This window comes from Tursiops truncatus, chromosome 8 (genome assembly GCF_011762595.2).
Source record: "Tursiops truncatus isolate mTurTru1 chromosome 8, mTurTru1.mat.Y, whole genome shotgun sequence".
Taxonomy (NCBI): domain Eukaryota; kingdom Metazoa; phylum Chordata; class Mammalia; order Artiodactyla; family Delphinidae; genus Tursiops; species Tursiops truncatus.
The window spans coordinates 55,612,096-55,624,236 of record NC_047041.1 but is presented as its reverse complement, the minus strand read 5'-3'; the positions used below and the strand labels follow the sequence as shown (position 1 = coordinate 55,624,236).

Below are 12,141 nucleotides of genomic sequence, written 5' to 3'. Positions count from 1 at the left end.
TCAGAAATTACCGTGTCAGTGCTGAGCCGCGTGCTCCCAGTAGGCGTGGGGGCCTCTGAGGCCACATTTCCCGGGCAGCAGCTGCCCCTCCCTCCGTCGGCAGGGCAGAGGGATGGGACGGGGCTTGCTATCTATAGAGCCCCCTCAGTGGACCAGGCACTTGATGTGTCTGTCTTTCCTTGACTTCCCACTTCACAGGTGAGGAAATAGGGACTCACAGAGGTTCCGTGACTCTCCGAGATGGTGAAGCTCATTCAGAGGCAGAGTTAAGGATTAAGCGGAAGCCCAGAGCACTCACCAGGGAGTCCGGAATTAGTGGACCTGGTCTGAAATAGCCAGTCTTCACCTTGAGGCCCAAGAGCGGGCTTTAGGGGGTTCCGTGAACCCCTAAAATTAGGCGCAAAATTATATGTGAAAGTATGTTCGCATTTTTCTGGGGTGAAGGACCATCACTGTCCTCAGATTTGTGCAGAGGCATATGGGCCTCAACAAGATAAAGAAACACTGGTCTAGGGAACAGAGCAAATTAAACTGGCTCCCTGAGGGCTCAAACCTGCACCTTGGCCTGCTTGGCCAATTTTTAGAATCCCGGGAGTAGAGAGCACCGTGTAACCCCTCCATTTTCAGATGAGAAGCAGGGATCCAGTGAGGGAAGAGCCTAGCCCAGAATCACATGAGAAGGAAGTCATGGGGCCAGAACAAGACCCCATGGACTCCAGCCTCCAGGCCCCTCCCTTGTCTGCTGTACCAGCTCCCTTAGTCCCCATCTGCACCCAGAAGCCACCACTATCCCACTGTCTTAGGGAGTCGGGGCTTGGCTGGTGGGGCGCTGAGCAGCTGGTAGAATCCCAACCCGTGCAGCGTGTGGCAGGGACTGGCCCCAAGCTGTAGGTTAATAATAAATCGAGCCTAACCACAGCCCAGAGACCAGCCCGGCATCTTCCCGAGCCCTTGCGTAGGTGGGAGCCAAGCCTGCTTGGATGGGCAGGTGTGCTGAGCTGCTGCTAATTATTGTCCTGAGCAGCCCTGGCCACTCGCTCCCGCTGCCGCCCCAATCTACCGGCAGGCGCTCGCCTGGAGTTGCAAAGGCTGCTGTGGCCCCACGGGCCTCCCTCTCGAACAAAGTGACTCACCTCCATTTTTGTGCCACGGATCCCTCTGGTATCTGGTAAAGACTATAAACCTTATTCAGAGTTTTAAAATGTGTACTACAAAGTACACTGGATTTCAAAGGAAATCAATGGTATTAAAATATAAATACATACACATTAAGACATCGAATTCCACATACAGTGACACATTCTTTTTTGTTATTATGTTAAAAAGATCTAGCAGCAGGCATAATCATTACTATAATTCTTTTTCTTTTTTTTAGCCGCGTTGGGTCTTTGTTGCTGCGCGCAGGCTTTCTCCAGTTGCGGCGAGCAGGGGCTACTCTTCATTGCAGTGCGCAGGCATCTCATGGCCGTGGCTTGTCTTTGTTGTGGAGCACGGGCTCTAGGCATGCAGGCTTCAGTAGTTGCGGCACACGGGCTCAGTAGTTGTGGCTCACGGGCTCTAGAACGCAGGCTCAGTAGTTGTGGCGCACGGGCTTAGTTGCTCCGCGGCATGTGGGATCTTCCTGGACCAGGGACCGAACCTGTGTCCCCTGCATTGGCAGGTGGATTCTTAACCACTGTGCCACCAGGGAAATCCCACTATAATTCTTTTTTTTTTAAATAAATAAATTTATTTATTTATTTATTTTTGGCTGTGTTGGGTCTTTGTTTCTGTGCGAGGGCTTTCTCTAGTTGTGGCAAGTGGGGGCCACTCTTCCTCGCGGCGCACGGGCCTCTCACTGTCGCGGCCTCTCCCTTTGCGGAGCACAGGCTCCAGACGTGCAGGCTTAGTAGTCGTGGCTCACGGGCTTAGTTGTTCCGCGGCATGTGGGATCTTCCCAGACCAGGGCTCGAACCCATGTCCCCTGCATTGGCAGGCAGATTCCCAACCACTGCGCCACCAGGGAAGCTCCCACTATAATTCTTTAGTGATGAGAATAAATGATTTTTCAAGATATCCCCAACTGCCATAGATGTGATACGGAAAAACTTTTGGTTTCTATTGGCGTCACTGCCTACAGGGGCTGCTGCTAAGACTACCGTGGTGTGGTACATAAATGAAGGAAACATTAAATTTCTATAAGAGATGGGTGAAAATTAAGATGTTGGTTTTTTTCCGTATCCAAGTCCATGGATCTCCAGGTTGGACACTTATCTTTGTGTTAAGTCCTCTTCACACACTATCTCTTGTCGTCCTCCCAATACCCTGTTGGAAATCGAGGCTCAGGGATGGGCCGTGGCCAGTGAGCGGCAGGGCCCCGGCTTCATGGAAGAGCGTGTCCGTGCTCTTCCTGGGCTCCACTGCTGCGTCCCTGCAGTGAGCAGCCATAGGCTGCCCGCTAACGGGCCTTGGGGAGCAGAGTTTTGAATCATCAGCTTGACCATGATGTGTGTGGGGGGGTGATTGTAAAGGTGGGTCCTGAACCTTCCGCATGTGGAGCCAGAAGTTGTTTGCATCTCCTGGCCCCAGGGGGGTTGGTTCCTGCTGCAGCCGCGTGATCTACAGGGATAGATCAGGGAGCCCCCTGTTCATAGTACTGGGATTAGACTCTGAGAAAGGCAGGTTGTTTGGTGGGTGTCATTCATTTTTGCTCAATAAACCTTTCCTGTGTTGGTTGCTAGGGCTGGAGAAGTTCATCTGACCTGGTTCCAGCTCCCAAGGAGCTCAGGGGCTGAAGGGCCGTCTGCTGGAAGGAGTCTAATGGGGGACGCAGATAACGATGAGACAGATGATAGGGGCTGTGGACACACATGGGTGAGAGGGAGCGGGTCCGCCCAGCTGAGAAAGTCCAGAACTAGAATGCAGTCTCTGGACCCTCCATCTGTTCTCTTTCCTCCTCGCAGGCTGCCTTAGCACCACAGTGAGGACAGTGGGTAGGGACTCCCACCTTCCCAGAGAGCCCAGACATCTGGGCAGGGCAGCCTGGGGCTCTGCCCCCTCTGATCCCGCTACCCCTCAGCCAGAGTTAGGTGTTTGATGGCAGCTGGGTTTCCCGGCTGCTCAGACCCTAGCCTGAACCTCATGGCCCTGCCCAGGCCCACCCGGAGCACCCATCTAGCCGCTGAAGGCGCTTGGATACCTGTGGAGTCTAGGGGGCTTGTGACCCCTCTTCTAGGCCTAAGAATGGGGACCAGAGGCAAACTGCTCAACAATGTGAGTGACTTTGTAAGTGGTCTTAACTTAGTCACAGCCATTCACCAAGCTGCCTCCAGTACTTCACAGTTTGCCTTTAACAGGGTTTTACAGGCTGCAAATGCTTCCCTGGAGGCTCACCTTCCCTGTCTGTGACATCACACTCCTGAGCTGGTCCTGAAAAACTGGACACCCGGCCACTCTATGTTCACCGCCTCTCCCAAGATAGTTGTACCACTTTTAGCTCCCTTGGGGAGAGGCTAGCTCAGAGGCTTAGAACAGGACCGCGTTGTGGATGACAAGGGACCACCATTTTCCTGCCCTTAGCCTCATGGAGTGTCTGTGTCCGGCCCTCCCCTCTCCCTCGGGAAACCAGAGGAGGCTGAGCACGGCGGGAAGAAGAGAGCATGAAATGCAAAGCCAGGCAGCCCTAGAGCACCCGTGACTAGTGCAGCGCCCACCAGAGGGTGTGCCTACAACCAGGGTTGGCTTCCCTTCCTAGGCAGTGGAGGGGATGCTGGACGGAGGCCATGCTTCTCCCAAGCATGAGTACCTGTTGTCCCTGGTCCTGTGCTAAGTGACAGGGGGCAAAGAAGATGTGACCCAGCTAGTGTGGAGAATTCAGAGGTGAGAGGTCCGTGTGGGAGGACAGTATGATACCGGAGAACAGTTGCTGAGGTGAGGTCTGAGCTTAGCCTTGAAGGCTCGGTAAAAATTGGATGGATAGAAGCTCTGATGAGGGCTTTCTGTGCCAGGTTATTCAACCTTATGGCCGGCAGGCCCAGAATAAAGGGACCACTGGAAGCTGGTCCCAGGGAGTCTTCAAGTGTCCTGCTGGGGGTTTTGAGAGAGGGACTGATGGGCTCTGGGCTTTGGCCTAGGACTGCCTGGTGCTTGGTTATACTGGAAGGGGGCCAGCCCTCCTCCTGGGGCAGGAATCCCACTCTCCCAGGTCCCTCCAGTGGCAGTCTGGGGCTTCTAATTTTTAGTGAATCTCTAAAGCCTGGTGCAGATTTTGGACTTAATAGTCAGACTTGAGTTTGAATCCTGGCTCTGCCTCATTCCTGCTGGGTGACCTTGGGTGAGTTACCTCCCCCTGGAGCCTCAGTGTTCTCATCTCTAAAATGGGGTAAAAGTCACGCTGCCCCACACTTGAGACAGTGACTCATCCCAAGTCCTGAGACATAGAGGCACTTGGCAGGTCCCTCCCCTCGTCCACAGTCACTATGCTGGACACTCGGGTGGGGAGAACATGCCAGGAGGGGCAGAAAGAACAGCTCTAAGGACAGCTTCACAAGAGATCCACTGCCTCTGGCACTGCTGCCCAGACAACATGGAGCCCACGTGCCCCTCGATGCCGGGACAGCCCATCAGAGCCTAGGAGATGAGGCTTGTGTCCCCATGAGCCGGCTCCTCCCCTGCACCCCCACCCTGCCCCCGCCATGGCTGTGGGCTCCCTCTGCCCAGGGCCCCAGCTGTGCCTAGCTTAGTGCCATGGTAAACACTCAGTCACTTGGTGACCCCATGCCCAGAGGGGACTGAAGCCCACCCAGGGAGGACAGGCCTGACCGGGAGCCTTCTGCCTCCCCCCAGGAGTGACCTGCAGCGTCATCCTCATGTACACGTTCTGCACCGATTGCTGGCTCATTGCTGTGCTCTACTTCACCTGGCTGGTGTTTGACTGGAACACTCCCAAGAAAGGTACGAGCACAAGTCGCCCTGCCCGACCCCCTCGCCTTCGGGACACTCCCTCCTGCACAAGCTGAAGTTCCTCATCATGGGTGCTACCCCTTTTTTACTTAGCACCTACTATGTGAATAGCATTGGGCTAAGCCAGGCTGTGGTTCTGGATGGGGGGGAGGGGGGAGGTTAATAGTGGCTCTGAGGTCACATAGTGGTCCTCACGGAGCTCACACTCAATCCAGGGTTTGCAAAACGTGAGGGAATGAACTTGGAAAGGGGCCCAGGGGGAGGGAGGAGGATGCTGCATAGGGCGCTGGTCACCTAGCTCAGGGGTTCACAGTGGCTCTGCCTGAACATCACTCTCTCCCACTCCTACTCCTTCCCAACGCTGTATTTTGTTCCCTGGAAGGTGGCAGGAGGTCACAGTGGGTCCGAAACTGGGCTGTGTGGCGCTACTTTCGAGACTACTTTCCCATCCAGGTAAAGACTTGTGGGTGTTATCTTGGGAGGGTGGGAATGGACGGGAAATCTGACTTCAAGCCTTAACCCACCCCTGCACAGTGACCGCATGTGCTGGGTTGAACCGTGTGACATCTCCCACTATGAGCATCTGTTGATACTCTACCCCACTTTATGCAGGATTTGAGGCAATTTAGGATACGTATAATGCTATACCAGGTAAAAAGAAAAATCAGGACTTCGGGGAAAATATACAAGTATTTCACCCATAAGGGTCAACAGAGTTGCAGTGGTTGAGCTTCATGGTCACCTCTGAGCTTCCTGGCAGCCAAGGCAAAAGGGGAAACATGATAGTTATTGGTCCTCATTTTGGGAAAGGAAGACGTTTGTTTCTTCCTTGCGGAAACAAGAGTTGTTCTAGCATTTGGATCTAAAAGGTGTTTCAGATACTGAGATCCTGGGTGATGTAAGGAGCAGGTATAATAGCAAATATTATGGCCATTGCTTGTCTGCCTTTCAGTGAATATTAAAGTCATAACTTAAAATGGAAGTGATTGGGAATTCCCTGGTGGTCCAGTGGTTAGGACTCAGCACTTTCACTGCTATGGCCTGGGGTCAATCCCTGGTCAGGAACTAAGATCCCACAAGCCACAAGGCGCAAAAGGAAGTGATTTATCAGGAGCAATACTACTAAGGTAGTCCAGGTTCATCTGGGCTGAACCAAGGATAGCAACAGGTGTGAGGGGCTTTCTTTCCTTCTGAAGCTCTTACAGAAATATCACTTCCCTCAGTCAGTCATGGGTAGGTCACTGGGGGTCCTGGCCATGGGAATTAGGGCCCAGAAAATTTGGTGGGCACTGAATGGAGAGTGAGAGCCTAATTGCAGAAGTGCCTGGGGAAGGCTTCTGGAGGCACTGCTGCTGGAACTCCGTCCTGAAGCTAGTAGCACTGAAGGGGCAGGGAAGACAATGAGAGCACCTGAGTTTGAGAAGAAGCCTGGGATGTGGCAGATGGTGAGTAGGTGGAGTGGAGAGGGAGGATCTCCATTTATTGGGAGGCTTCTAGGAGCCAGCACTTTCCCCCAAGGAGTCTGTCCTTTAACCCTCACAGTACCCTGTAAGGCGGGTATTAATTTTATCCCATTTTTACAGAAGAGGAAACTGAAGGTCAGAGAGTAGCACAGCAGAATGAGCCTAATAGGGGGTTGAGCCAAGATTCCAGTTGCTGTCTTGCCTCAAAGTCTCGGTTCTTCCCACCACAGCATGCTGCATCCCTATGCAGCAGAGCTGTAGGAAATAAGCTTGGACGAATCCTCAGGCTTCCCTCAGGCTTGGAGGACGGAGGCAGGAAAAGCAGGGCAGTCAGACCCTGGGTGAAGCCAGGGTGCAGTCTCCCCATATGAAGCTGGTTTAGACCAAGTTGATCTCTGGGTTTCCTTCCTCCTGCACCACTGGCTGCTCTGGGTCCCCCACACTGGTCTTCTGAGCACCTGCCTTCTCTGGGGCCAAACTCAAGGTCCTGACAAGATAAAAAGTGGCTTGGTCTGGCTTTCAGTTAACATTCTATCAGACCCCCTGCTGGTGGTCTGCAAGCTAGGTTGGCAGGGCAGAGGCTTCTGGGCCCTGGTGCATGTTGGTGACGCTGGTGGATTGTGGGTAACTCTGGCAGAATCCTGAAGGTTTTCCCTGCAGGGGAAAGACATGCCTATCCAGCTCACTCAGCACCCCAGCCCCGGCACACCCTAGCTGCTGAGGTAACCCAGCAGAAATCGGTGGAGTTTGAAAGTGGAGGCAGCGTGTGTGCATGCGGAAGTGTGCATGACACGGGGTGGTGTATGTTTGCTGTTGTGAGTCAGCAACTGAGACATCCTGGCGTGCTGCCTGGGGGAGGTGGCCAGGTAACCCTACATTTCTCCGCTGCACTCACAGGACCAGCTCCCTCTGCCCATTCCAGCCTGAGCCCAGTTTTCCCAGGACCTTTGGGGTCAGAATTCCTGCTCCTCCCTTTCCCTGACCCCATCTCTCTGGCTGCAAGGAATCCAAGGCTGTTGTTGCTGGGAGGATGTTGCATCATAGGACCCAACCCTCTCATTTTGGAGGTGAGGAAACTGAGTCCCAAAGAGGGGCAAGGACTGGTCCCAATTGCACAGTGACTCCATGCCAAGGCCAGTACTAGAATCCAGGCCCCAGGTTCTTTCCCACTGGATCCCTACTGCCTGTTTCTCTGCGAAAGATCCAATCCCAGACTTCCCCACTGGATTGAGCCCCACCCCGTGGGTCTTCCTCCCTCTGCTTTGCTGTTGGAGACCTGGGTTGAGGTCCTGGCCTGTCGCTCTCTTCGCTGGCCAGCACTGTTGCTCCCCGTGTATTGCTGGGCCCCTGCAGGGCATGGGGACACAGAAGAATCAGCCCTGGTCCCTGCCCTTGGCTGGGCTCACCCTCTAATGGATCTTGCTAGATTCTGTCACTTTCTGCCCATGGGACCGTGGGCATGCTTTCTCAAGCTCACTGAGCCTCATTACCCTCATCTGTGAAATGGAGCTGCTCATATGCTAAAAAGTGGTAAATTATGGTTGGAGGTGAGGCATTATATGCTCTTTCTCTCTGCTAGGGCCCTTACCTTGGGGGCCAGGCCCCAGAGTGGCCTGCCCCTCAGGAAGCCTCTTCAAGGCCAGTAGCTCCCCCAATCCAGAACAGGATGACCTGATGACCGCTGGTCAGTGCTGGGACAGACAGGTACCCTTCCCCACTGATCTCTGCCCTTCCCGAAGAACCAAAACAAAACCCCGTGTCCCTTATCTCACCTCTGTTCCAAGAAGACAGCTGGGAGTTGGAGCCACGTGACACATGTGAGCTGGCCCTGGGAGGGCCCCTAGGCACCAGGACCAAAGCCAAGCTGGGCCTGAGGCATTTATGCCTCAGCCTGGGCTCTGTGCTTGCTGCTGGTTGACCTTGGCCAAGCCCCTGCCCCTTGGGGCCTCAGGCTCTTCTTCTGTGCGTAGAGGGTTTGGCCTTAGTGACCTGATGTCAGGGCTGATGCTCTGTGGAGTCGTGTATGACCCTCCTGTCCCACCCCCTTTTCCCAGCCTCTTGCCAATGGTTGGGTAATGATTTCTAACTGTGCCCACCCACCCCTCCCCACTCCCTTATTGGTGAAGCTCTTTGCTCTTTGCCACCAGGGCAGCTCAGCTGGCCCAGAGAGCATCCCTTCTCCCAGCAGAGGTGGGGCTCACATGTTAACAGCAGCCACCAGGACCACCAGCTACCTGGAAGAGGAGTGGGCAGTGCCCGGGTCACCTCTCCTCGAGAGATGGGCAGGATCTTTGGAGAAGAGACTAGGAAACACTCTCTGAGCTTATAGTCACCTATCTGTCCAACTGCCTCATTTCACAGATGGACCTACTGAGGCCCAGAGAGGAGGGACTGTCCCAAGGTCACAAAGCAAGTCAGGAGCAGGGCTGGTATAGAAACCAAGGCTGTGTCTGCTTCAGGACCTGTGTTCTCATTCCTTTGTTCCCCTGCCGTGGTGCCCCACTGTGTCAGCTTAGGCGAGTCTTCGTTCCTCTCTGGTTCTGAGTTTCCTCCTCTGTATGGTGCCAGGCTGGGACAAGGCTATCTGAACACCCTACCTGCCCGGGGAGGCAGGGTGGGAGGGGCGACTTGCCAGGAATGTGTCCCAGGCTCATGTCAGCCAGCAGGCCTGACCTGGGCAACCCCTTGGGCTGAGACTTTGCCATGGGTAAACAGTCAGGGGACACGAGAGCAGGTATGTCAACAGAGCCTTCATCAGCAGTGTCCTTCCTCCTCCCTCCTGAATGGACACTCTGTCCACCCATGGCGAGGGGAGTGTGGCATGAAGACAGATCAAAGCCGTATCAGAGGCCCGTCCTTTTCTGGGTGCTGCCCCAAGGGCCATTAACCTGCACTGTGCCCCAGGGCACCTCATTTAACCAATGTCCCACCAGATAGAGGCTTGGGGGAGGGAGGAAATGATTTAAAGAGCTAGCTAGGGTTCCGCCAGGTGGCCCACCTGTATCCCAGGTCCAGGGAAAAGCACAGCTGAGTGGCCTAGTCTAGCGGTGGAGGATGATTTGCTGTGACCTCCGGGGAAGCAGCAACTCCTTTCTCTAGGTCTTAGTCTCTACCTTGTAATCAAAGGAATGGCCCAGATCAGGGGTCTTCCACCCCATCCTGTGCTGGGGGCTCCCAGGCCCAGCCATCAACTCAGGAGCAAGTTTCCAATGCGGTACTGGCTGCCTCCGCTCTCACCTCAGCGCCTTCCTCGCCCATGGAAACCGGGACAGGGTGCTTTCTCCTTCTGGCTTTCCCGAGAGCTAACGCGGTAGGGCAGACGTGCTCTCTGCGGCAAAACCTCAGAACAACCACTTCTCGAAGCGCGTGTAAAGCTGGGCTTCCCCCACCTCACTGGCCGTGGATTCAGCTGCTGCTCTTCCCCATTTATGTGGTGGGCAGCTAAGGATTACTTGGGGATTTGAGCGGCTTTAATCTGCTCGCCAAAGGCAAAACGGGAGAAAGAGTACAAATGCCCCAAGCAACAGGGTACGACACGGGGTCTTTCTCACAGTCACACGTACGGGCAGTTACAGAGCTGGGAGGGGTGCCAGCCACCCTCACTCCCATCCCCTTCTGGCCTCCATCACCTGAAGATTCAGATTTCAGTTTCCCGGAGGCCAACTGCACCCCACGCCCCCCAAACTGAGCGCGGGGTTCTTCCCTCAGTCAGGGAGTTCCCAAATCTGGAGTCATAGAAAACCCAGGCTCTTGACATTCTGCCAGTGGCCAGGGGCTCTGCTCCAGCTGGCACCAGCGCGGGGCAGGGGGAACCTTGAAGCACTGCAGGTGGGAATGTCATCAGTGCCACTTCTCCAGAGGGAGGGCAGCCCACCGGACCAAAACGGTCATACCCTTTGACCCGGGAACTGTCTTTCTTGATGTTTGTCTCAAGAATGCAAGCAGATATGAGGACAAAAATAAGGTATTTATGGAAGCATTATTTCTGAGGGAAATTTTAGAAGCTTTTTAAAGGCCCATCAGCCAGGGTTTGATTACAATTCTATTCCATGTAGCATAGCCGTGAGAAGACATGCTACTGAGGGATTTTGATAAGGAAAAATAGCTATGATATGCTTGGGAGGTAATTATTTCAAAATCATATCAACCATATGACCTCAGTTTTGTGTTAAACAGAACATTTGGCTATTTGAGTAGAAAAAAAGCTCACCAGAGTCAGAGCGGTTTATCTGGTTGGCGGTATGACAGGTGCTTTGGATTTTCTCCCTACTTTCCCATAGTTTTAAAATTCTCTGATTATTCATTAGTTTTCTAATCCTAAAAGAAAGTGATGTTTTTCTGAACAAGATGCCAATCCTCTCCATCCCTCTCGGCACCCTCCACCCCATCATGTTTCCTGTGATACTGGGTCGGTGCCTCTTGCTGCTCAGGGTTTAGGGAAACTTTGCACCATCCAACCCACCGTCCAAGCCACCAGTCCCAGGGCGGGAAGGCAGTCATCCTTTAGAGCATCCAGGACACCTTTGTTGATGGCGCCACAGGTGAGCGACTCCAGCTGTACGGCTGACCTCCCCTGCCCGCAGTGTGGCTGGCACAAGGGCTGTGGCCCGTCCTTCTGCTTCCTGCATCAGAGCCTGAGCTGAGTCTGGCTGTCTGGAAGGAGGTTTCCATTCAGGCCAGCTGCACTGTCCCTTCTCTGGCCAGAGAAAGGGACTTGGACTTTATGCCAGTGGAAGCTGGACATCCCTCTTGATCTGAGAGTGACAGGAGTTGCACTGGGGTTTCAGAGCAGTCACTCTGGCTGTGGTGAGGAGGATGGGCCCAGAGAGAGGGAATGCAGGAGGCTGGCAGAGTGCAATTAAGAGGACCTGGTGTGTTCGGCTGGAGAAATAAGGGGAATGAGGGAGAAAGTTTCCCACGCCCTTCCCAGGGACTCGAAGTCCAAATGGTGACTTGCAAGTACCTGGCACCGAGAACCCAGTGATGAGAGTCTGAGGTCGGAGGAGAGAGTCAGTCCAGTCCTTCAGGCCCAGGCTTCCAGGGGCCAGGGCACACCTAGTGCCTCCCCTACCTCTGGGTGTGCCCCAGTACTCCTCTCTTGGCCAGCTTCCTCTGACCTGAGGTCTTCCCTGCAGCTGGTGAAGACACACAACCTGCTGACCACCAGGAATTACATCTTCGGATACCACCCCCACGGCATCATGGGCCTGGGTGCCTTCTGCAACTTCAGCACGGAGGCCACAGAAGTGAGCAAGAAGTTCCCTGGCATAAGGCCCTACCTGGCCACGCTGGCTGGCAACTTCCGGATGCCAGTGCTGAGGGAGTACCTGATGTCTGGAGGTGAGAATCCAGACATGTCCTGCGTGTCCCTGCCTGAGCCACTCCATTGGCCAGGAAGCCAACCCACCGTGCCCTGGTGCCTGGTCCTGTGTTGGAGACGTGGTCTGCTGAGGCACAGTGGGTCAGGGCTGAGTGGGAGAGCTGTTCATACAATCTTCAGGGTTCAACTAGGATAACATCTTCCCTAGAAAGCCTTCTCTGACCCCTTTTCTGGGCATCCCCAGCCCCTGTGCTGCCCTTTGCACGATTTAATCATCGTCCATGACTCTCATTATCCATCCACCTTGATCCCCACCAGCCTGACTTACTGGGATTCCCTAGCACCTGGCACCAGCATGACACAGTTAGGACCTCAGGGAACGTTTGCCAAATGAATGCATTCCCTAAACAACCTTGT

General features: G+C 54.2%; 1 protein-coding gene across 7 annotated transcripts in view; it reads left to right on the top strand.

The window, feature by feature from the left end:
- Positions 1-12,141, top strand: part of LOC101316208 (diacylglycerol O-acyltransferase 2) — a 364,872-nt gene that overhangs the window by 15,817 nt on the left and 336,914 nt on the right. For 5 of the 7 annotated variants that reach the window (XM_073808430.1, XM_073808431.1, XM_073808432.1 and 2 more), the window contains one exon: positions 11,540-11,744. In XM_073808430.1, the coding sequence (XP_073664531.1) occupies positions 11,540-11,744 (205 nt within the window). Of the gene's footprint in view, positions 1-4,824; positions 4,933-5,323; positions 5,395-7,301; positions 7,472-11,539; positions 11,745-12,141 lie in introns of those variants that run through there. The other 2 variants (XM_019946545.3, XM_073808433.1) reach the window with 2 other exon arrangements.